We start from the raw sequence: 22,169 nt of genomic DNA on the forward strand, positions 1-22,169 counted from the left end.
CAAACTCTATATTCTTACAGAGCCAAGTGGTTTAGTTCTTTATCTTTAGTCTACATCTTTAGTCTACACTGGAGCCTTGGATGATGCCGGTGGAAAAGGCTACACAACAAAAGTAGTTTTATAGCTACTTCAGGAATATTTAGACCAAGGACATAGTGTATACATGGACAATTTTTATAATTTCTATAAACTAGCCAAAATATTAACAAATCGAAGTACTTACTGCACTGAAACACTAAATGTGAAAAGGAAGCATAATCCCAAAAGACGTTATTGAAAAAAAAAACTAAAAAAAGGTGAGCGAATTGCTTGTTTTTCTGATAATATTTTAGTTGGTAAATGGAAGGACAAACGTGACGTTATTTATATCTCTAATGAATTTGGAAATGAAATGACGGAATTTGTTGATAGAAGGAATAGACCCAGAGAAAAACCTACTGCAATTTTTGATTATAATAAGCATATGGGGGGAGTCGATCGGCAAGACCAACTAAACTCTTACTACCCCTGTGAAAGAAAATCATTAAGGTGGTACAAGAAGTTGGGCATACATTACATACACTTAATGCTAATGAATTCGTACTTGCTACATAAACAATTTGTTTTACGTCCGATGAGCCTTTATGACTACCGACTGTCAGTTTTGGAAAAACTATTAAACATTGGGATGAATAACAAACTGAGGCCGACAATTAAAACAGTCCACATTATTACCAAAATATTGGCCAAGGACAAACAAGGAAAAACGGTAAGAAAGCGATGTAGAGTGTGCTCTGGCAAGAAAATCCGTAATATGGCGCTTTACTACTGCCAACAATGTACAGAAGAGCCCGGATTATGCGTCGAATGTTTTAACGATTACCATCAATAGTGCAACATTTTGTGTTATACATATAAAAAATTACATAGTTATGTATGTTATGAATTTGAAGTTTTTTTTATTGTTCATCTAGTGTTTAAGTTTTTATTACTTTTTGTTTTGTTTTTAATTGTTTTTACTTAGTTTTCTTAAAATTGTCTTCAATAAACTTTTAAAGTAGTAAAAAATTGACACGCATGCGTGTCAGTCGGCACATGGCAAAAAATTTATACCTAGGTGCGCCCGACACGCATGCGTGGCATTGATAAAAAACAACTAAACTCTCTATATATGGGCTTCAGTTTAGTACTAAAGCAATTATAAAGCCCAAAATATTAAAATTTTTAGAAACAAAATGCCGCACCCGGCAACTCATCTATCATAGAAGTCAGCAGCGAAAGTGTTTTAAAGATAAAGTGCGTGTTATAAGAGCATTTGAAAGTGGTCGAAAAATTGCTGATGTATGTCGGCAATTTGGACTTAATAATTCGACTCTTGGCTCAATCCTAAAAAACAAGGACAAAATTTTAAAAGCCTTTAATGAGGAGGGAGAAAATGTTAAAAAGATTAGGAAGTGCATTTTTGGTGATGTAGATTCAGCTCTACTCAAATGGTTTAAGCAGTGTCGCAGTTCTGATATTTCTGTGTCCGGCCCATTTTTAAAGGAGAAAACTGTTTGGTGAAGATTACACATGCTCTAACGGCTGGCTAGATCGGTTTAAAGCCCGGCACTCAATTTCCTTCGCGAAAATTGTTTGAGAGTCAAAATGTGTGGACGAGAACGTGACAGGTGATTGGTAACAAAACACATGACCACACCTAAGGCAACCATACAAGGATGAAGATATCTTCAATGGCGATGAAACTGGTGTCTTTTACAAATTAACGCCAGACAAAACCTTCAATTTCAAAAATCAAAAATGTGTCGGTGGAAAGCTTTCAAAACAGAGCCACAGCTTTTGTTTGTGCAAACATGATGTTTAAAAAAAACACTACCTGTAAACTACACATCCAACAAAAAAGCGTGGATTACTTTTGCTATTTTTGAAGAAGAATTGAGAAAGTGGGACAAGGAATTCTCCTCAAAAAAAAAAGAAAAATTATTCTCTTAGTTGATAACTGATCCCAAGCTTAATTTGACCAATATCAACCTAGTTTTCTTCCAGCCAACTGCACGAGTGTCTCTCAGCCTATAGACCAAGGAGTCATAAGAAGTTTAAAGTGCCATTATCGGAAACAGCTTTTGAAAAGGATGATTTTTTTGTATGGACAATGGGGAACCCGTGAACATTGCCATCCTTGATGCAGTTCAGTTTTTAGACAATGCGTAGAGTGCGGTTACGTCAGTGACAATTTGTAAGTACTTTCGTCAAGCTAAATTGACTGTAGTTTCTCCAAATGTTCAGGATGTTGACAAGGATGACGAAATGCCATTGTCATAGTGGATACAAAAATTTAATGTAAACCAGAGAAAGTTTGGAACTGATCTTGATTCCTACATTTCAGTAGACGATCAGGTAGAAACATTGTAAGTTTAAAGTGATAAAGAAATTGTGGAACAAGTGCAAAATGTGGAAATGGATGTGGATGAAGATAATGAAGAAGAAGAAGAAGACGGCGTTAATTGTCCTACAATCCAAGAAGCAATGAGAGCTACTGGGATCATATCCAGGTTTTACCAGTTCAGGGAGGCATCCACAACTACCAAAGAAGCAGCTCAGATTATTAAGGACATTACAGAAAAACTTTATTTTTCGGAAAGTGTTGTGCAGAAGAAAATAACTGAGTTTTTAGAAAACTTTTTCATAAAAAATGTAAGTTTCATATACATGATATGTCTTATTTATTAATTTTTTATCCTAAATGCAGCTGTAATAATAAATAATGATGTAATAAAATTTTCCCTCGTCATTTTTTTCTACCTCTTTTATAACGTCATTTTTTTACTGGACTTTTCAATGATGCTATTACCAGAGAACAACCGAACACAGAGAAGCGACAGTCCTTTGAAGTTACGTGGCCCAGCCGCCAATGACAGCTAACAACCAGAAAATTAATAGTCAGTGGGCATATCACACAATATAAATTCTTAAGAGCGTAGGCGCAAAATTTCGGGCCAATGTTTTTTAAATGCATTCATTTTTTTCGAATCCTGAAAAAACTAATAAGTATTTTTGAAAAATTTAAACGCAGAATGAAAGACTACATTATTACTGAGGGCCGAAAGTCCCTGAAAACTTCTATAATGTTTATTTTAATAAGTTACAGGGGTGAAAAAAAAAAAAGAGAAAATTTAGTGTGATTTTTAATTTCAAATATCTCATTCAAAAAAACTTTTTGTTTATTCTAAGGGACTTTCGACCCTCGGTAATAATGTAATCTTTCATTCTGTGTTTAAATTTTTCAAAAATATTTGTTAGTTTTCTCAGGATTTGAAAAAAATGATTGTATTTAAAAAGCATTGGCCCGAAATTTTGCGCCTACGCTCTTAAGCGAAACAAAGAAATTACTAAAAATCTTAAAATTACAACAGAACAAGATTTTAAAATTGCAAAAACATGGTTGCAAATAAACAAACTTACATTAAATTATGAAAAAACTAAATAGGTACTCATCTACTTTTTGCTATATACAAAAGTTGTCTGCCAATTTTTAATTCGTTAAATATAAATAACAAAAATCATTGAAGGTACTGCGTCATACGCCAATGTTTTTCTTCTATTTCCTTTTACAATAACATTATCTTCAAAATGCAGTTCACAAATCCTATAATTATTATAAAGTGAATCCATTTTGAATAACAAATCTTCTCGTCTGCAAGCTTCTATCCACACTTTGGCACTACAAATTTTTAACAGAACAAATTTTAAACAAAGAACTTTTTCTGTATTTATAAATAATACTTTATTACTTACAACTATAAGAGTATTAGTATATTCTAAGTATATTATAAGTAATGAAATATTTAACTTTTGTCAATATCTAATCTTAATAAATTTACAGTTTTCTCCTGACTAAGTCACAAAAATGTCACTAAATATTGAGATATGCAACAAATAAAGTTTTAATATTTTTTATTTGTAATTCCCATTTAAAACTCCTAAATATTTTATGTACTTCTATCCATATATTTAATCTTTTTTATTTATATTTAACGAATTAAAAATTGGCAGACAACTTTTGTATATAGCAAAAAGTAGATGAGTACCTATTTAGTTTTTTCATAATTTAATGTAAGTTTGTTTATTTGCAACCATGTTTTTGCAATTTTGAAGTCTTGTTTTGTTGTAATTTTAAGATTTTTTCAATTATCGGTCTAATTATGTTTCCAACAATTTTTAGTTTGAGCATTTTAGTAATTTCTTTGTTTCGTTTTTAATTTAAACACAGAATGAAAGATTACATTATTACCGAGGGCCGAATGGCCCTTAGAATAAACAAAAAGTTTTTTTGAATGAGATATTTGAAATTAAAAATCACACTAAATTTTCTCTTTTTTTTTCACCCCTGTAACTTATTAAAATAAACATTATAGAAGTTTTCGGGGACTTTTGGCCCTCAGTAATAATGTGGTCTTTCATTCTGCGTTTAAATTTTTCAAAAATACTTATTAGTTTTTTCAGGAATCGAAAAAAATGAATACTTTTAAAAAACATTTGGTCGAAATTGTGCGCCTACGCTCTTAAATCAAATATTCTCGTGTATAAAACCCTCTATATATTTTTATTTCCTAAAAATACTATATTCGTATTGTTGTCTTCGAGCGCGCTGACACCTGGCCACCATCTGTTAGAGAGAATTTTTTTCATCGCTAAAATTTTGTCTTTTGTCTTTGTCATCCAAATTGCAAAGAAAAGTTTTTCTTTGCAATTTGGCAACTTATACAATAGGAATGCCTACCAAATTTGGTAAAATATCACCTGCAATTATCTTAAATTGTAAATTTGGAAATTCTCTTAATATAATTGGTAAGCTTATAAGACAAGCCATGTATAATTTTCATCGAAACCTTGCTAAATTGTTTTATCTCGGCATTACAGCTGTCAAGTTACACTTGTGGCAACTGTCGTCGTGGTGATGATGAGGAGTGCATGCTACTATGCGACGGTTGTGACGATAGTTATCATACCTATTGTTTAATACCGCCCCTCGTGGAAATACCAGAAGGTGACTGGAGGTGTCCCAAATGTGTTGCAGAAGAAGTATCAAAGCCTATGGAAGCATTCGGATTCGAGCAGGCCAAGAGAGAGTACACACTTCAAAAGTTTGGGGAGATGGCCGATCAATTTAAGTCTGAGTATTTTAATATGCCTGTACATGTAAGTATTTTGGTTTTTAATTTGCTTACTATTATTTGCTAACAAATTGCAGTTTTAGACTGGTCGTATGACAGACTTTGTCGTGTGGCAAATACAGGGTGATCAACTTTTGTGAGAAAGTTCGTTTTATTTACCTAGAGGTGCTTGGAAGCTTCACATTTTAAAATTAATCACAAATATGCAACGTCTTCCATAACACTTAACCGCATCAAAGATATATTCTTTCAAAACTTTGTTTTATTTTAAATTTAAAATTCGCTACACTTTTGAAATATTAATGGTCAAATGCTCTCAATAATAAATGTTATTTAAAATAAGAAAATAAAAAGTAATAAAAAAATGAAAAATTAACCTTGGTCATTATCATATTATGATATGTATGTTGTACAATTTACATCTTAATAGAATCTAAATACTTTGATTACGTAAATTGATTATTAAATTTCTAGTACAAGAAGATAAAAATATATACCCCTGATACACTGATAGGTATTTTTAGCACTTTGGTCACTGGATACTTTGAAAGGTACATTAAGAAAATTTCAGTTAATGTTAATCTTCTTTAACAGAGAATAAAAATGAATTACAGTAAATTATGGTTGTTTCGCCATACACTTTGGTTGTACTCTATACTCTGTACCCTCCATTTAATGACGAATAAATTGATGAACTGCTTTCATAGGAGACCATAAATTGAGGGACCCTGTGTTAGCTCGACATGTTTGATCATCTTGATAACAAGAGATAAACCAGAAATTTACAAAACTATAATAGTTTACATCTACTTTGACAATGGTGTGCTCAAGCAAGCGATGCATGTCATAGAGATGCGAAGCATCTGACTCGACCTGAACTAGAGTGTCGGGCTGTGACAATGCAGAGAGGCATTTGATTTGAAAATTCACTTGACGAAGAAACATCGGGGTCTTTTGATGTTGAAGGAACCATTCTGTCTGTCATTCAAACGAGCATAGAATTAGAGAGCATCCAGTCATCTGCTCCTTGATTGAAACACCTTTTAAATGGTCCAAAAACAGTCCTATCTAATGGTTACAATTGTTTGATGTGTAGGGTGGAAAAGTTAGAATTGTAATTCCATTATCTTTGTAGTAATCAATAGCAGATAAATGGGATTCATTATTATCCATTAATAAAATAACTTGGCGTTCTTTAGAACACCGAACATGAGTTACAAAGTGCTCTAAAACTTTTAAAAAATTATCACTTGTCATCCATCCAGATGAATGCACTAAACCGATTGCATCATACTCTTCTGGAATACCATTTAGCATTCTATGTTTGTCAATTTTTTTCTTTGAAAACACCCACACTGGTGGAAGTGCTGTTCCATACAATCATACCCACTTGAGTAATCAGTTCTCCTCTCTCAAGCGATACTACTTTACCGACTTGATCCAAATGCCTTTGTCCAAATTAAATATGTCTGATCCAGTGTTTTCGGTGCTGCTGTATAGGGTGGAGGCCTGGACCTTAAAGCAAGAGGTGAGCGATCGACTTGAAGCATTCGAGATGTGGACCTACCGAAGAATATTAAAAATAAGTTGGGTAGACCGAATAACAAATGTTGAGGTCCTCAGAAAGATGACAAAGGAAATGGAAATCATGAATACGATTAAGATAAGAAAGTTACAATATCTCGGCCACGTTCTGAGAGGGGATAAATATGTGTTGCTACAAACCATAATGCAGGGAAAACGAAGTATTGGAAGAAGACGCATCTCCTGGCTCAACAATCTGAGAAAGTGGTATAATTGCAGTTCCGTCGACTTGTTCAGAGCTGCAATCTCAAAAGTTAAAATAGCTGTGATGATTACCAACCTCCTTAGAGGAGACGGTACCTAAAGAAGAAGAAGATCCAGTAAAGCTGTGCCTTTTTAGAATCTTCTCTAACCTACCTTGAAATTTACCTACTGTAAATTTATTGAAACTTGAAGTTCTCGCTAAGCTTGTGTTCTCCGGGGTTCGTAAGGATAGTTCAGATTGTCGACTTAAAAATCCTGTAAGCCAGTCCTTCCCAGCTGAATTGTTTACTTTCCAAGGCTCTGAAAATTTGACTTCGTTTTTTGGCAAATTCGTATGCTAATTTGCTAGTCGCTTTTGAAGTTAAAACATGGTACATATTAGAACAAGATACAACGCAAGAGAGGCTTCCGTTTCATTAGAAAACATTTGGCATGTGACTAAATGTGAAGAGAATGTCGTATTGTCAATTTCTACTTATCTAGCTTATTTTACATGTAAAGCTAGTGTTGATTTTTTAACTTCATGCTGTTGAACGCTTTTTCTGATAGAAAACTTTCCAGATAAAACATCAGCTGTTGCACTTCGCATGGCTTCATCGGGAAATCGTCCTTCGGTTAGTCGCTTATATTTATACGGCATGTTTTCTGTAAAAATTTTATAAATTAGGGAGGGTTTAGACAATTGTGGCAGGGTTTGGACAGGTGTCTATACCCTTCCTCAAGACAGTTGAGATAAATAAATACAAAATGTATTAAAGCATCTTTATATATCGTAAAAATAAAAACAAACTTTCATTATTTAGAGAGGTGGTCTTGCCACTCAATGAACAACTAAAATAAAAACACTAAAAACTTATAAATAACTATACCTATTACCGTAAATCAGAAAATATTTCAGACGTTAGGCAATAAACTAATAAATAATATTAACCATAAATTTCAGATCCCTGGTTCAATTTCCTCCTCTATTCTCCTGCTCCTTTTTCTTCATCGCCCCAATTCATTTAGGCTTACCTAATAGTAATACTCCATCAGTATCTCAAAACAAACAAAACCAGCTTATTAAAAACACAGTTTCAAATTGCTAAATATTAGAACAACAGCATGAAAAATTTCTAAAATGACCTATCATCAAAACAAAGTAACCTACCAGCTTGGCGTCTAGACAGATACTAAGAATCAGTGATGCTACAATTGCCACATGAAGTCGAAGAGAAATCGTGAGATCGGTAGAAATAAATCGTAAGAAATCGTGAGATTTCGCTACAGTTGAATTTTGAAGGAAAGCTTCTTCTTGTGGTGCCTTGGCTACTAGCAAGGCAATTCTAACTTTATTGAACGCAGCTCGAAATAGTCCTGAAGTGGTCAAGGAAAACCATTTTCGTAAGTTCTGGAGCCAAAATATTCTTCTTCTTCCTGGTCCCCTCTTTCCGTAGACCTTTCCCTATAATATAAGTTGCAGCAGGTTATATCTATGATCGTTTCGCATTATATGTCCAAGTATATGTCTAGCTTGCGTTGTTTCACTGTGGATATAATTTCACACGTTTTATCCATCCGACGTAGAACCTCAATGTTTGTTATTCGGTCCACCCAGGAGATCCTCAGTATCCGTCTATAATACCACATCTCAAACGCCTCGAGTTTTCCCATGGATGTCTCGGTTAGTGTCCATGATTCAACCCCATAGAGTAGCACTGTAAACACGTAGCATGTCAATAAACGGATTTTCGTTTTTAAGGGTAGGTCGTGGCTCTTAAATATCTTGCTCATTCTGACAAATGCTGACCTGGCTTTTTCAATTCTTTATTATATCTCAACTGAGTGGTCCCATTGGTCGTTTATGGTGGTTCCTAAATAGTAGTAACGAGGCACTTGGAGTATTTGTTGCTGATGTACCAGTAATTGACTAGGTGGAATATGCTTCTTACTGATGACCATGTACTTTGTTTTCTTGATGTTAAAATCAAGTCCGTATTCTTGACTAATTCTCCACAATTGCGTTACTAGTGTCTGTAAACCTTCTAAAATGTCTGCAAAGAGGATGGTGTCGTCTGCATATCTGATGTTATTCAGGCGCTCACCATTTATGAGAATACCCTCTTCGATATGCTCTAAGGCCTGGCTCATGACGTGTTCCGAATAGACGTTAAATAATAGGGGAGAGTGTATGCAGATCTGTCGTACTCCTCTCTTTATTACAACTTCTTCTGTTAGTTGGTCTTTCACCCGAATGATTGCTGATTGGTTGTAGTATATGTTCTTGATTATTCGAAGGTCTTTGTTATCCAGATCAGTTGCCTTTAGTATATTCATGAGCTTATCGTGCTTGATTCTGTCGAAAGCTTTCTGGTAGTCGATAAAGCATACATAAATATTGCAGTTAACGTCTCTGCACCTTTGAAATATTACTTGAACCGCGAACAAGGCTTCTCTTGTACCTAACGCATCCCTGAATCCAAACTGCGTTCGTGAGATCTGTGACTCGCATTTCTGATAAATTCTTCTGAGTATTATCTTTAAGAAGGTCTTAAGAATGTGGCTCATTAGACTGATAATACGATGCTCTTCGCATTTTTTTTGCATTAAGTTTTTTAGGTATAGCAATAAATGTAGATTTTAGCCCAGCTCTCTGGGATTTTCCCGAGTCATAGATACGTTGTCGTAAGCCACTTTACTCCTTCGTCTCCCATGATTTTTAAAAATTCTGAATGAAAGTTGTCGGGCCCTGGTGCTTTACCTGCTTTGGTTGCTTTAATTGCGCCTTTGACTTCGTCTTGAGTGATTGGTGGTCCTGTATCGTATTCCATAATTATCTCTGTCGTCATCGAATGTCTTCGTTAAAGGAAATAGGAGTTTTTAAATGATATATAATTATACAAAACTATTTTAAATACGTTATATATATATATATATATATATATATATATATATATTATATGTATATATATATATATTATATGTATATATATATATATTATATGTATATATATATTATATATATATATATATATATATATATATATATATATATATATATATATATACCCGGTATTTAGGCGGCACACGCCCTTCCGGTAGGGATCTATGGAGGAGTATCACCAAGCCGCAAGCCCTTATCTCTTGCCGTACTGCTCCACCATAGGCCGATCAGATACCAGCATATTCTAGACTAAGCCGCAGATTCATTTAGAATTTTTAAACTGCTGCGTTAGCCTTTTTGTTTTCTGTACACCGGGCTGGGGATTGAACTGACATCTCTCGCAGTGAAGCGAAGGAGAAGCCAGCCGCCCAGCCCGCTTGGCTATCCCATCGACTAATAAATACGTTATATCGTTATATATTAATTAATATATAAGCACATATTTAAAAATTAGTCTACTAGAAAAGGGCCTATTTTAGGGGAACCACCAGTAGCAGATATAATTTTAGGAAATTACCTACCTACCTATATACTGCAAGCTATGGATTTATCGATTCAATATTAGGCAATGATTATAAACATTCTTTATAGTTTAAACTTCAATGAAAATTATCAACCTATTTTACCCAAGAATATTAAGTATAATATATTATACAATACATAAATCTAATTTTGTTTTCTGAAGATTTAACATTTTATCGGCACTTCTAGGATTTCAAAGTTATTGAAGATGAAATACAAGTCATATATGAAATTGCCGATTTGTTTCATATCTCAAACACACACTTAAATCATTTTGGTCTGTTAATCCTTTAATACAAAATTCCGGCTATTCTTGATATTTAATAATAAAATATACATAAACTTCAGTTGTTTATGGACCGATATTTACATTTTCAAAGCAATAAAGAACCTTTTAAGCTTTGTTTATATTATTTTGTGTATATTAATTGGAGTAGTGCAAGCACTTTTATATAAAAATGCAGTCGATTTAGGCTATGAATATTTCAAGGTGACAATCTAAGAGCACTTTAAAAATGCTGATTTTCTCGTATACATTTTATTAGGTACCCATTATTCATCTTGAAATTTATTACAGCCTAAAAAATTTTAAAAATCATAAGATATAACTTCAATCGTGAGATTTGTCTTCAATTCGTGAGATCTCACGATAAATCGTGAGGAGTGGCATCACTGTAAAACAGAAATGCACTTCAAGTTATATTTGCGGTTACGCTTGTTGTCTAGTGGTGGAATGAGAATTATTGTCCAAATCCTCCCGGCGCTCCCCTATATATTTTTTTATAAATAAATCTTATATCAGATATAGCGGTCTTTGTCACAAAAGTTGATCACCGTATATATTATTCTATACAAATATGTTTTAAATGTTGCAGAAAGTCCCGCTCGAAACAGTAGAACAAGAATACTGGCGTATTATGTCAACAATAGATGAAGATGTAACAGTTGAATATGGGGCAGATTTACATACCATGGATCACGGTTCTGGTTTTCCTACAGCTAGTTCTGCAAATTTATCCGACCTGGAAAAACAGTATGCAGAATCTGGGTGGAATTTGAATAATTTACCTGTTTTACCAGGTTCTGTACTAGGCCACATCAACGCAGATATATCCGGAATGAAAGTATGTGTACTTATTATTTCCTCAAACTCTTATTCTTAAAAGAAAAGAAAGTTAAGATTTAATTTCACGTATAGTGTCTCTAGAAGCTCTAAAAATTAACCCTTTAAGCCCCGAAATAAAAGTTCAAACTTTTTTTAATAATTTTTAATGCAAACTTGTTTACAGGTATATTATAAACATGACCAAAGGTTTTTTTTTTGGTATTTTTACAGAAAGTTAAAAAAACACTTTGTGGTTTCATCACGAAACTACTGGGACACCGGGTCACTGTTTGTGGTACAACGCAAAACAATTTTTTTTTTGTCATTTAGACAAAGTCCTACATTACATGTAGAGCATTGCCACCTACTTCTATGCGGCTCCTTTTTTGTACTGCAAAGTCCACAGTGACGCAATGTTCCATGAATTGGCATGTGAGCAGCAGATGTCAATCTGGTTTCTAGTGGAACGTAATTTTTAAATTTTCTAGCGAGAGGTTCCAAACTTTTTCTGCCTCCCTTTTTAACTGTTTCGACTCCAATTAGTCCCCGTGACACATCTAACCTAAAAAAGTTTTTGTTTGAGTACAGATTCTTTTTTTTACTAATGTCACATCTAGAAAATGCCAAAATATACGCATATACCACTTTTTGCTTTTTCGGTCTATTTTATAACATGACTTTAGCATGTCTGCTTTGTCTACATATCCCATGCGAGCATTGTATGTATGTATGTACAGCGTTAACATGCCTTTTAGGCCCATTGCTGGATGGATAATTTCCATCGTTTTCTGTTCTTAGCTAGCAGCTTCCAATCTCTGATTCCCATCTCTCCGACATCTTCCATCACTAGATCTCTCCATTTCATTCTTGGTCTTCCTCTTTTTTTTGCCCTCAGGTACTCTCCAAGCAATATTCTTGACTAGTCAATTACCTTGCATTCTTTCTAGATGACCGAGCCATTCTAGTCTACGTTTTTTCACCACTTTTGTTATTGTAGGGTTGGCATACAAATGGTACACTTCTGCATTAGTTCGTCTTCTCCATTCTCCCTCTACTACTTTTCCACCAAACATTCTGCGAAGTATCTTTCTTTCCCATGCTTCCAATGTGTTCTGTATGGTTTTGTTCATGGTCCATGTCTCTAGTGGGTCTAATTATAGTTTTGTATACTCTTATTTTTGTATTACGAGATATATCTTTTTCCTTAATTATTTTGCTCATGGCTCCAGCACACCTGTTGCTCTTGGTCAGTCTCAAGTTGATTTCAGTTTCTTCCTTACATGTCTGATCAATAAGAGTACCTAAGTACATATATTCATCCACCTTCTCGAATTCTACTTCTGATCCATTCTCCACCTCCAATTAAGGATCCCCTGGTGTTTATTCCTTTTTTGCTCGAGATCTCCATGTACTTCGATTTATTAATATTAACTTTCAGTCCCATTTTAGAGCTTTCCCGAATCAGTCTTTTTTGCCATATTTGATAGTTCTTTTCCATTTCTTGCAATGAGAACCACATCATCAGAGTATGCTCAGCATTGGTGCTCCTTATATAAAATAGTTCCGGATCTATTTATCCCACTAACCCTTACAATTGTTTCTAGAACTATCTTGAATAGCAATGTAGACGACGGGTCTCCTAGGCGAACACCTTTTTTTACTTCGAATTCTTCTGAGACTGTACCGTTGCATCTCACAGCACAAATGGTTTGTCTTGGGGTTCTGGCAGTTTTTTTGCTTTGCAGGAAAGGTGAAGTTGACCCTCTATATTTTCTCTTCTTGCCTTCTAACGCGTTATCATCACTGTCCGTGTACATCATATCTGTTTCTAAGGACTGCGAATGGAACTAGATTCGCTTCAACCCCTCAAAAATCCAGTCCCTATCAGTCCTCAGTTTGCAGAACTATTTTTAACTTTGGCAACGTCGCAAAACTAACGGCCAGAATTCCACCAGTATGACTGTTTCGAATTGTAAATAACCTTACTTACTTTTATCACTTCAAACACTAGTTTTGACCGAAAGCGAGTTTTTTTTTCCAGAAATTTTTCACTGAAAAAAATATATTTAATTTTATCTGCTTAGTACACCGTATTGCGAGCATGGTAGTCCTTTACTAATTGCGAACAAAATTTTTCTGCAACAGACCCATCCTGTTGGATGGGTCTGTTGCAGAAACTGTTGCTCCAAAATTACTAAGGAGGTATATATCTTTTCTGTCTTTCCACTTCAACGAAACAATATTTTCCTTGTTGCTTCTCCCATCGAATCCCCCTCTCACCATTTCCTTATCAGGGGTGAAGTCATTAGGTAATTCTTTTCTATCCTTACGCACAGTACCACAGGCATATATGTTGGCTTTCTTCAATTCATGGATAAGTGGTAAGGAGGTAAATAATTATCATAATAAATTTTTGAGTAACTTCCAGTAAGGCATCCCGACATATCAATGACAACACGCTGTCCCAGATTTTTCTCTTCGACATTACCAACTTTACCGGTATATATCTCAAATTGTGATATATATCCAGATTCATGAGCTCTAACCCACACCTTATAACCACGTTTTATGGGTTTCTGAGGCATATATTGACGAATTGATGATCGTCTTTTGAATTGTATCATGGATTCATCTATACTTTGTTTTTGCGTAGGCGCATGTTTATCATACCCAGGTTCTCCTTTTTACTTCAGTTCTACTATTGTCCACTAAATGAATTTGAAGATCAATAATCTTTTATAGATGGCAATTTCTTTATCCCCATTAGTATATTTCTGCCTAGAAGCATTTTTAATTCATTTTTAGTTATTGGAGAAAAATCGGTTGCCCCACCTAATTTTTGTGTATATAGTATATAAATTAGTTTGGAAAACAATTTTATCCAATAAATCTTCCGGAAATAAACATAAAGATGTTTGATATGTCTTAAGAGCATCACTGGCTGAGAAACCTAAGAGAGTGGTATAGTTGCAGCTCAGTAGATCATTTTAGAGCAGCCGCCAATAAGGTACGGATAGCTGTGATGATAGCCAACCTCCGATAGGAGAAGGAACTACAAGAAGAAGGAGAGAAGGAGAGAAGAACAAGTGGTTCAATTCCTACTCCAGAAGGCACTGCTGTAGTTTGTCAACGGTTCGTCGTCTTGACTACAGGATTTATAAGAGTATTTATATTGACATGTTCAGAAGGCTCTGTAAGCTCATTCTCATAATCAGAGTTGTCGTCATCTGCACCTGAGATGACAGACTCTTGATTAGATGGAATTGGTTCATAAAATTCACTGAATTGCTCGTCTGTCATTTTTTCTAATTCCAAATAACTATATCTCTTCTTACCTAAAATAAAATACACTGTGAGTCCCAGTAGCTTCAACCGAAACTTCTTCTTGATGTGCCTATCCGTTACGAATGTTGGAGATCATCATGGCAATCTTTATCTTATTTGCAGCAGCGCGGAAAAGCTTCACAGATGTTGTATTGAACCAGATTCTGAGGTTTTTTAACCAAGATGTTCTTCTTCTTCCTGGACATCGTTTTCCAAATATTTTTCCTTGCAGGATGGCTTGAAGGAACCACCAGGTAGTTTCAACCGAAACTACCTGTATAAATCCATCCGGACAGAAATTTTTAAAACCAAACTATCTCTACTCATGCAAAGTACACTCTGTATGATAATATCTATAATATAAATAACTTACCAGCCACTATTTATAAATATTTATTGTTTGTCAATCACGCAAACAATAAACTAATTTATACATCAACTTCTTTATGATTGTTGATCGACGCGGTGTAACTGAAAAAACCGCGAGAATAGACTCTTGTTAAATTTTGTGTATAATGAGCATGGTTATAGGCAACACAATATACACGTAGATTCACCGTGGAACCGTTGGGACGTTCAGTAAAAATTTGTTTATCGGTAGTTACACAGCGATACCACTGGGATGAAAAGGGTTCAATCAAATATTTTCTGTCAAAAGAAGCAATAATAAAATGGCTTCAATATGGACGCTCTAGCGACATCTGAGAATAAAACCACAAAGTAGAAATGCGAAGATTTCTTGGTTGACGAAACCAAACTTCAGATTTTTGCTTTAACCTGTACATTCTATAAATTTCAAGGCAAAACAGACAATGAAAAAGATGAAAAGAAAGACATGGGGAATCTATTCTATCTATTCTTTTCATCTTGCAGTGGAAGAATTGTTTAACCTAACAATATGATCATTTTTGTTATAATTGTGTTCACTTAATAAATTATTGCTTTAGGTGCCTTGGATGTACGTCGGAATGTGTTTTTCTACATTTTGTTGGCATAACGAGGATCATTGGAGTTATTCGATCAATTATTTGCATTGGGGAGAACCTAAAACTTGGTATGGGGTTTCTGGTAGGCAGGCAGAAGAATTCGAAGAAACTATGAAGTCCGTAGCACCAGAATTATTTCAAGCTCAACCTGATTTACTTCACCAATTAGTTACAATAATGAACCCCAACATATTGATGAACAATGGTATTAAAGTATATAAAATGAATCAACATGCTGGGGAATTTATAGTAACTTTTCCTCGCGCCTATCACGCAGGATTTAACCAAGGGTAACTATTACAAAGTTATAATTAGTTCTAAGTCTTATAGATAGATAGATTTTTAGATAATTTTGACAAAACATCAAAAATAAAATAAAGATTTACTTTTACATATACACACCACAATACACCTACATGCAAAACATGTTGCATACCATCAAGACAGACTTTCATTAATAAAACATGAAGAACATGTACCTGTAAATAACATCATTACAGTTTATTTTATGTAATAAAGACTTCTCGTATGGATCGCGGACTTTTATTCTAACATTAGTGCCTTTTCAAATAATAACAAGAACTTAATAGACCTACATAATTTAGCTTTGAAAACAGTAATATCCCCATTATATGATCTATAAATCGATTATAATTATTGTTTTAGGTATAATTTTGCCGAAGCAGTCAACTTCGCTCCTGCAGATTGGTTAAGTGTAGGTCGAGAATGCGTTTTACATTATTCTAATTTGAGAAGATTCTGTGTTTTCTCCCATGACGAAGTTGTGTGCAAAATGTCATTGAATCCCACGCAGTTAGAGTATACCCTTGCAGTTGCTACTTTTAGTGATATGTCAGTGATGATAGAAATAGAGAAAAAATTGAGACGGGCAGTAGCAGATTCGGTAAGCAAAAAATAAATATACGAGAACAGACTTTTGAAAATTCGCAGGCTATTGTTATGTTGATAATCCTCTACATCACGGATCCTGGGAAGGGTGGCCAACCAAAGTGATCACCTACCGACAGTTTCATTTCTGTTTCCCTTCGAAAAATTTGGAAAAAAAAACATTTTTTAATAATATGGCTAGTTTTCTGTAATAAGGTATGCCCTTCGACAATCAATACACTATTTTATGGTTTGAAATAAACTTAATTATTTATTATAGTCTCCTTGAACATCAATATTTGATGAAAATCGCTTTCCACGCATGAATTTTTTAGGTAGTGAAACATGAAATTTACTAAGAACTAAATCTGATGATTACGGTGGATGTTCCAACAATTCGAACTTTAATTCATGGATTGAAATGCTCATATGAACAGTGCATTGTCCTGATCAAAAAGGATTCTTTGCTTTCGCAAACTTTTTTCCTTCATCTGATCTAAAAGGTTACAATAATATTCAAAATTTATTGTTGTACCAGTTTACAAGTAAACTTGAAACAAAATTCTTTTCGCATCCCCAAAAAACTGATGCTAACACCTTTTTGATCGATTTCTGGACATGAACTCGTTCCGGAGCGGAAGATCCAGGTTCACACTACTCTTTATCATCTTGTTTTGATTCAAGATCATAGTGGTAGACGAAAGTCTCATCCATAGTGATGAATCGATGCACAAAATCCATTTTATCCTTTCGAAAACGCTCTAAGTATTACTGAGAAAGTCGCATTAGAATATGGTTTTGTTCTATTGTTCTCACTCTATTGTAAATCTCTTTGTCACTCGACGATTCTGTAAATACGATATCCTGTATTTTTTCTACGATTTCTGGCGTCCTTGACGTCAGAAAACGTCTTCGAAGCTTATATGTCCACATTTAAATTCAGCAACCCATCTTTCTACTGTACTAATTGAAGGCGAACAGTCTATACATTTTCAATATTCGTTCATAAATTCCCTTTGCTTTTAAATCTTCCAAAAGCAAAATTCAATGAATGCATAGTACTTGATTTTTATTGTAAAAAAATACTGGGACACATCGATACTAAATATCTTGTAAATAAAGAATGTATTAACAGATTGAAATGAAACTTCACATAAGTTTATATTACGATTGTGCCAATATAATTTAGGCTAGTAACAGTGCCCTCTCTTATCGAAACGCCAAACTTACAACCGCCTTACAAATATAACCTTTAATTCCCGGGTTTGTCGAACTGTTATTAATAAAAACACTTAAATATTGCTTAAACGGTTATTTGATAGTTTCAATAAGCACTTTATTTTATAAACATTATGTTCAATCACAAATTAATCCCATTATTAACTTCTTAATATTTTATAGTTTCACCGTGTATAATTGAAACATTGTGAAAACATATCGTGTAATACTTTAATAATTAGTTCGTTTACCTACAACGTAATAAATTGCCGAATAATATATTTTCCAATTGAACTTCCTAAGTGTTGCAATTACGGCCTAGATTAAATTGTATTGTAAGCTCATAGTTCAAAGTTTGTTAGTATGATAGAAGCAATAACCTCTGTGCTGAGGTATACATTATTTGTGAGATTATAAATTTGGGATTGTTGGTAGTTGGTAGAAAGTTACCTAACCATCATCTTTAGTGTAATTCTTAGTAGCTGTCAATAAAACCATAATTTTTACTCCACAACTTCAACGTTTTATTGTATTGACCATCGTCGATCGAGAAGAAGCGGACAAAGGGGCATTACAAACGATTCGATCCTTATTATATCTACATTCGAATCTGTCCAATTACATTAAAGTTATATTTTTTATGTTTGCACTCTTTAAAGATTAAAAGATTTTGGAAAAAGAACCTGGCGTCTAAGATCTTTCCAATATGTAATCACAATTTAATAAATTGAGTTGTTTTTTAAATGCATCAACGCAGATGTTTAGGGGTGGAATTAATAGATTGGAATCTCGTATCACAAAACTCATCGAACAGCATATTTTATATACCAAAAAATTTACCATATCATTAAAAAATGTTTTTTTCCAATTTTTTTAAAGAGATAGTGTGTTGGGATTTACTTTTTCATAATCTCTTAAACAGAATAATATAAGAAATGAAACCCAGTTAAAAAACTCTTCGGTGGCAGATCATTTTAGTTGACGACCCTTCCCAGTGCCCGTGGCACACAGTGTGATCAACTTTTGTGACAAATCCCGTATATATGTTATTTTAAGAGACTCCGAAACAAGTTATTTACAAAAATAAAAGGTAGCTATAAGGTTCATATTTTAAAATTAGTTCTTCTTCTTCTTCCTATGCCGTCCCCATTAACGGAGGTTGGCGACCACATTTTTAAAAGCTTCTCTGTCTTTTGCAACGTGGAATAATTCGTCTACAGTCATGTTTGTCCAGTCTCGAATATTTCGCAGCCATGACTTCCTCTTTCTACCTATTCCCTTTTTGCCATCGACTAGGTTAAAATTAGTTACAGGTATATATTGTGTATATACAGGTCTTGTATAAAATTGTACCACATCAAAGATATGTTCTTTTAAATGAAACACCCTGAAATTGATTCCAGTTAAGTAGGTTCATTGCATGATAAATTCTGCGGGAATATGGGAGATTGAACTTTGAAAAGTTGTTAGTTATGGATTAGTCTAAAATGTTATTTATTGGAATTCTTTTATTTAGAGTTATACTAGAAGTGTAATTGAATTTGTTTTCAAGCATTAGGTTCGATTTATCATCGAAATGTCTTTTTGAAAATATACATTTTGTTTTATCAGAGCAAAACCTGAAACCGATACTTAGGGACTACTTCAGTAGTTAATTTAAGTGTTCTTGTAATATTGACGCCATACGATTAACGTTCTTAAAAATAAAATAATATAAAAAAAGCGGGTGTGGCAGTCCAGTGGGACTGCCGGTGGAAGTTACACTTCTATACACGCATTCGCCGTTACAAATTTATTTGGGAGTCAATCTGCACAATCATTACATATGTAATTCTATAGGTAAGACATAGCAGAAAGAGAAACAGAATTAATAACAACTTACTAACAATGAAGGATTGAATCAATATTTTGATGAAAATGTATATTTTTATTTTCATATATGTATGAAAGGAGTTGAATGCAAAAAAATTTTTTACACATACTCTGCAGTAAAATTCATTGTTTATTTTGTTATTAATATAATAATACAATACAAATTAAACTGCAATATTCATAAGTATTTAAAAATGACAATAATATACATAAAAAAATACACTACAATACAGTGCAACATAATTCCATATAATAATACAATACAAATTAAAATGCAATATCCATAAGTATTTAAAAATGACAATAATGTAAAAATATTAATAAAAAAGTCCTCCTCGACTGGGAATCGAACCCTGGTCTCCCGCGTGACAAGCGGGGATACTGACTACTATACTACCGAGGACATGACACAAACATATTTCAAAATTGACAGTTCTGGATCATACAGTGATTTATTGAGATTATTATTTTGAAATACAAAAGACTAATATAATTATGAACATTTAATAAATAATACAAAACATATCACATAAATAATAATATTAATAAATATTTTATTATATATATATATAATATTATATGTATATATATCTTTTTAAAATATATATAATATTAAATTATATATACAAAAGGAACATTTTTATATTCGAGAGAGGAAGAGAGAGAAAATATATCTTCTGTCTCTCTCTTACTCATTACCTTACATATGTAATGATTTCACAGATTCACTCCCATACAAATTTCCAACGTGGAGCGCGCGTCTAGAAGTATAACTTCAATAATTAAATTAAAATAAAATTAAAAATAGAGTAGGACTGATAATCAATCCTTGTGGGATTCCGTTTTGTTGTTCTCTAAGATAGAATGTAGCACCATTCACTCGGAGTTGAAATGTTCTTTGAGTTAAAAATTGTTTATGTAGGCCAAAATATTTCCTTGATATCCCATTTTCTTTTTAGAATATTCAATATACGGGTAAATTGCCATACATTTTTGATTGTTTTTGAAAGCTTCGTGAATAGCGCTTGGCATTTTTAAATAACGTTTTTTGTTATCTCCGATAATACCAGATACAACTAACTTTGTCACAAAAGTTGATCATCTTGTATAATATAAAATATTTATATACGATATATTTTGTAGGGTATTACAAAATCGACTGCAGAACCGTTCGAGTCACTTCATGATGATGAAAGGCAGTGTGAAATATGCAAAACCACATGTTTCTTATCCGCTATAACATGTGACTGCTCTGTCGAGAAATTAGTTTGTCTAAGACATTTTAAAAATTATTGTGAATGTCCCCCTGGTAATAAAACTTTGAGGTACAGATACAGTTTAGAAGAACTTTCACATATGCTTCAAAATTTGAAGAAGACGATAACACAATCGAGTGATACGTGGATTGTAGTGTAAATTAAGGTTTAAACTCGAGATTACCAAAGAAATATTAAACAGTTTGCCCGAGAGTTTCGTCAAGAAGCTAGTATTAGAAGGTTTCCAAAGTCTGACTAAGAAATTTATTGCTGCACTATAAACTACGTAAAATTGTCGAAGAAATACGTATCTATAATATAAAATGCTCGCTTGACATTTGACTGATAATGGGATAACCCTCTTATTTCACTAGGTAGTTTTATTTTCAAGCAACGTTGAGGCTATAATTTGTAATGTGGATTAGACTACCAGTGTTAACTATTAAAAATATTCGCTAAAATATTCGTGGATGATAGTAATCTTTTTTCGTCAAAGATTTTGAGACACCGGCATTGTACTCATCATTTTTTAAACCCGTATGTTGGTAACATTATATTGATTTATTATTGTAAGCATTTATTCTTCCACTTTCTTGTCGAGTTAAACCTTTTTAAGGTTTGTTTTATTCGGTAAACTGAAAAACCAACTATAGCACAGTATCAAAATTGTAGAAAGTGACTCATATTTTCAATGTAGACCTTTGCGGGTTTGAGGGGAAAGGAAATCGACGAGTCAAAGGCGTGCGGTTGTTATTAAAAAAATAATCTGGATTTTAGAACGAATTGATTGTCATAAAAATTATTTTCTTATTTTATAGATGCCTTGTATAGTCTTTGTTAAATATATTTTTTGGGAAAAGCCCTTTATCCGTTTAAATTAATAAACTTATGACTTATTCAAGGATTAAATTTAATTCTCATTGTCAAATGAGATTTATTAAAATGGGATAGTATATCCCATGACAATCTAGTACTATCTGAACGTATATTCTTTGAATAGTCAGAAGAAGAAGGTTTTTGTCATTTTTTAAAAGAATAAACAGACTCTGCAATAATCTACTAATTTATTTATTAAATAATAATTAAATTTTCTCCTTTTGTCGAAAAAAAAATCTTTTTCTATAGATTAAACGT

The 22,169-nt window shown here is 33.4% G+C and overlaps 1 protein-coding gene across 1 annotated transcript in view; it reads left to right on the forward strand.

Moving 5' to 3' along the window:
* LOC140442036 (lysine-specific demethylase 5-like) overlaps nt 1-21,604 on the forward strand; it is a 36,064-nt gene extending 14,460 nt beyond the window's left edge. Inside the window, exons 6-10 of the mRNA XM_072533075.1 lie at nt 4,900-5,178; nt 11,262-11,510; nt 15,763-16,091; nt 16,468-16,705; nt 20,923-21,604. Coding sequence (XP_072389176.1) covers nt 4,900-5,178; nt 11,262-11,510; nt 15,763-16,091; nt 16,468-16,705; nt 20,923-21,195 — 1,368 coding nt within the window. The 3' untranslated portion in view covers nt 21,196-21,604. The remainder of the gene's footprint in view (nt 1-4,899; nt 5,179-11,261; nt 11,511-15,762; nt 16,092-16,467; nt 16,706-20,922) is intronic.
* The last annotated feature ends 565 nt before the right edge of the window (nt 21,605-22,169 follow it).

Source organism: Diabrotica undecimpunctata, chromosome 5 (genome assembly GCF_040954645.1).
Source record: "Diabrotica undecimpunctata isolate CICGRU chromosome 5, icDiaUnde3, whole genome shotgun sequence".
Taxonomy (NCBI): Eukaryota; Metazoa; Arthropoda; class Insecta; order Coleoptera; family Chrysomelidae; genus Diabrotica; species Diabrotica undecimpunctata.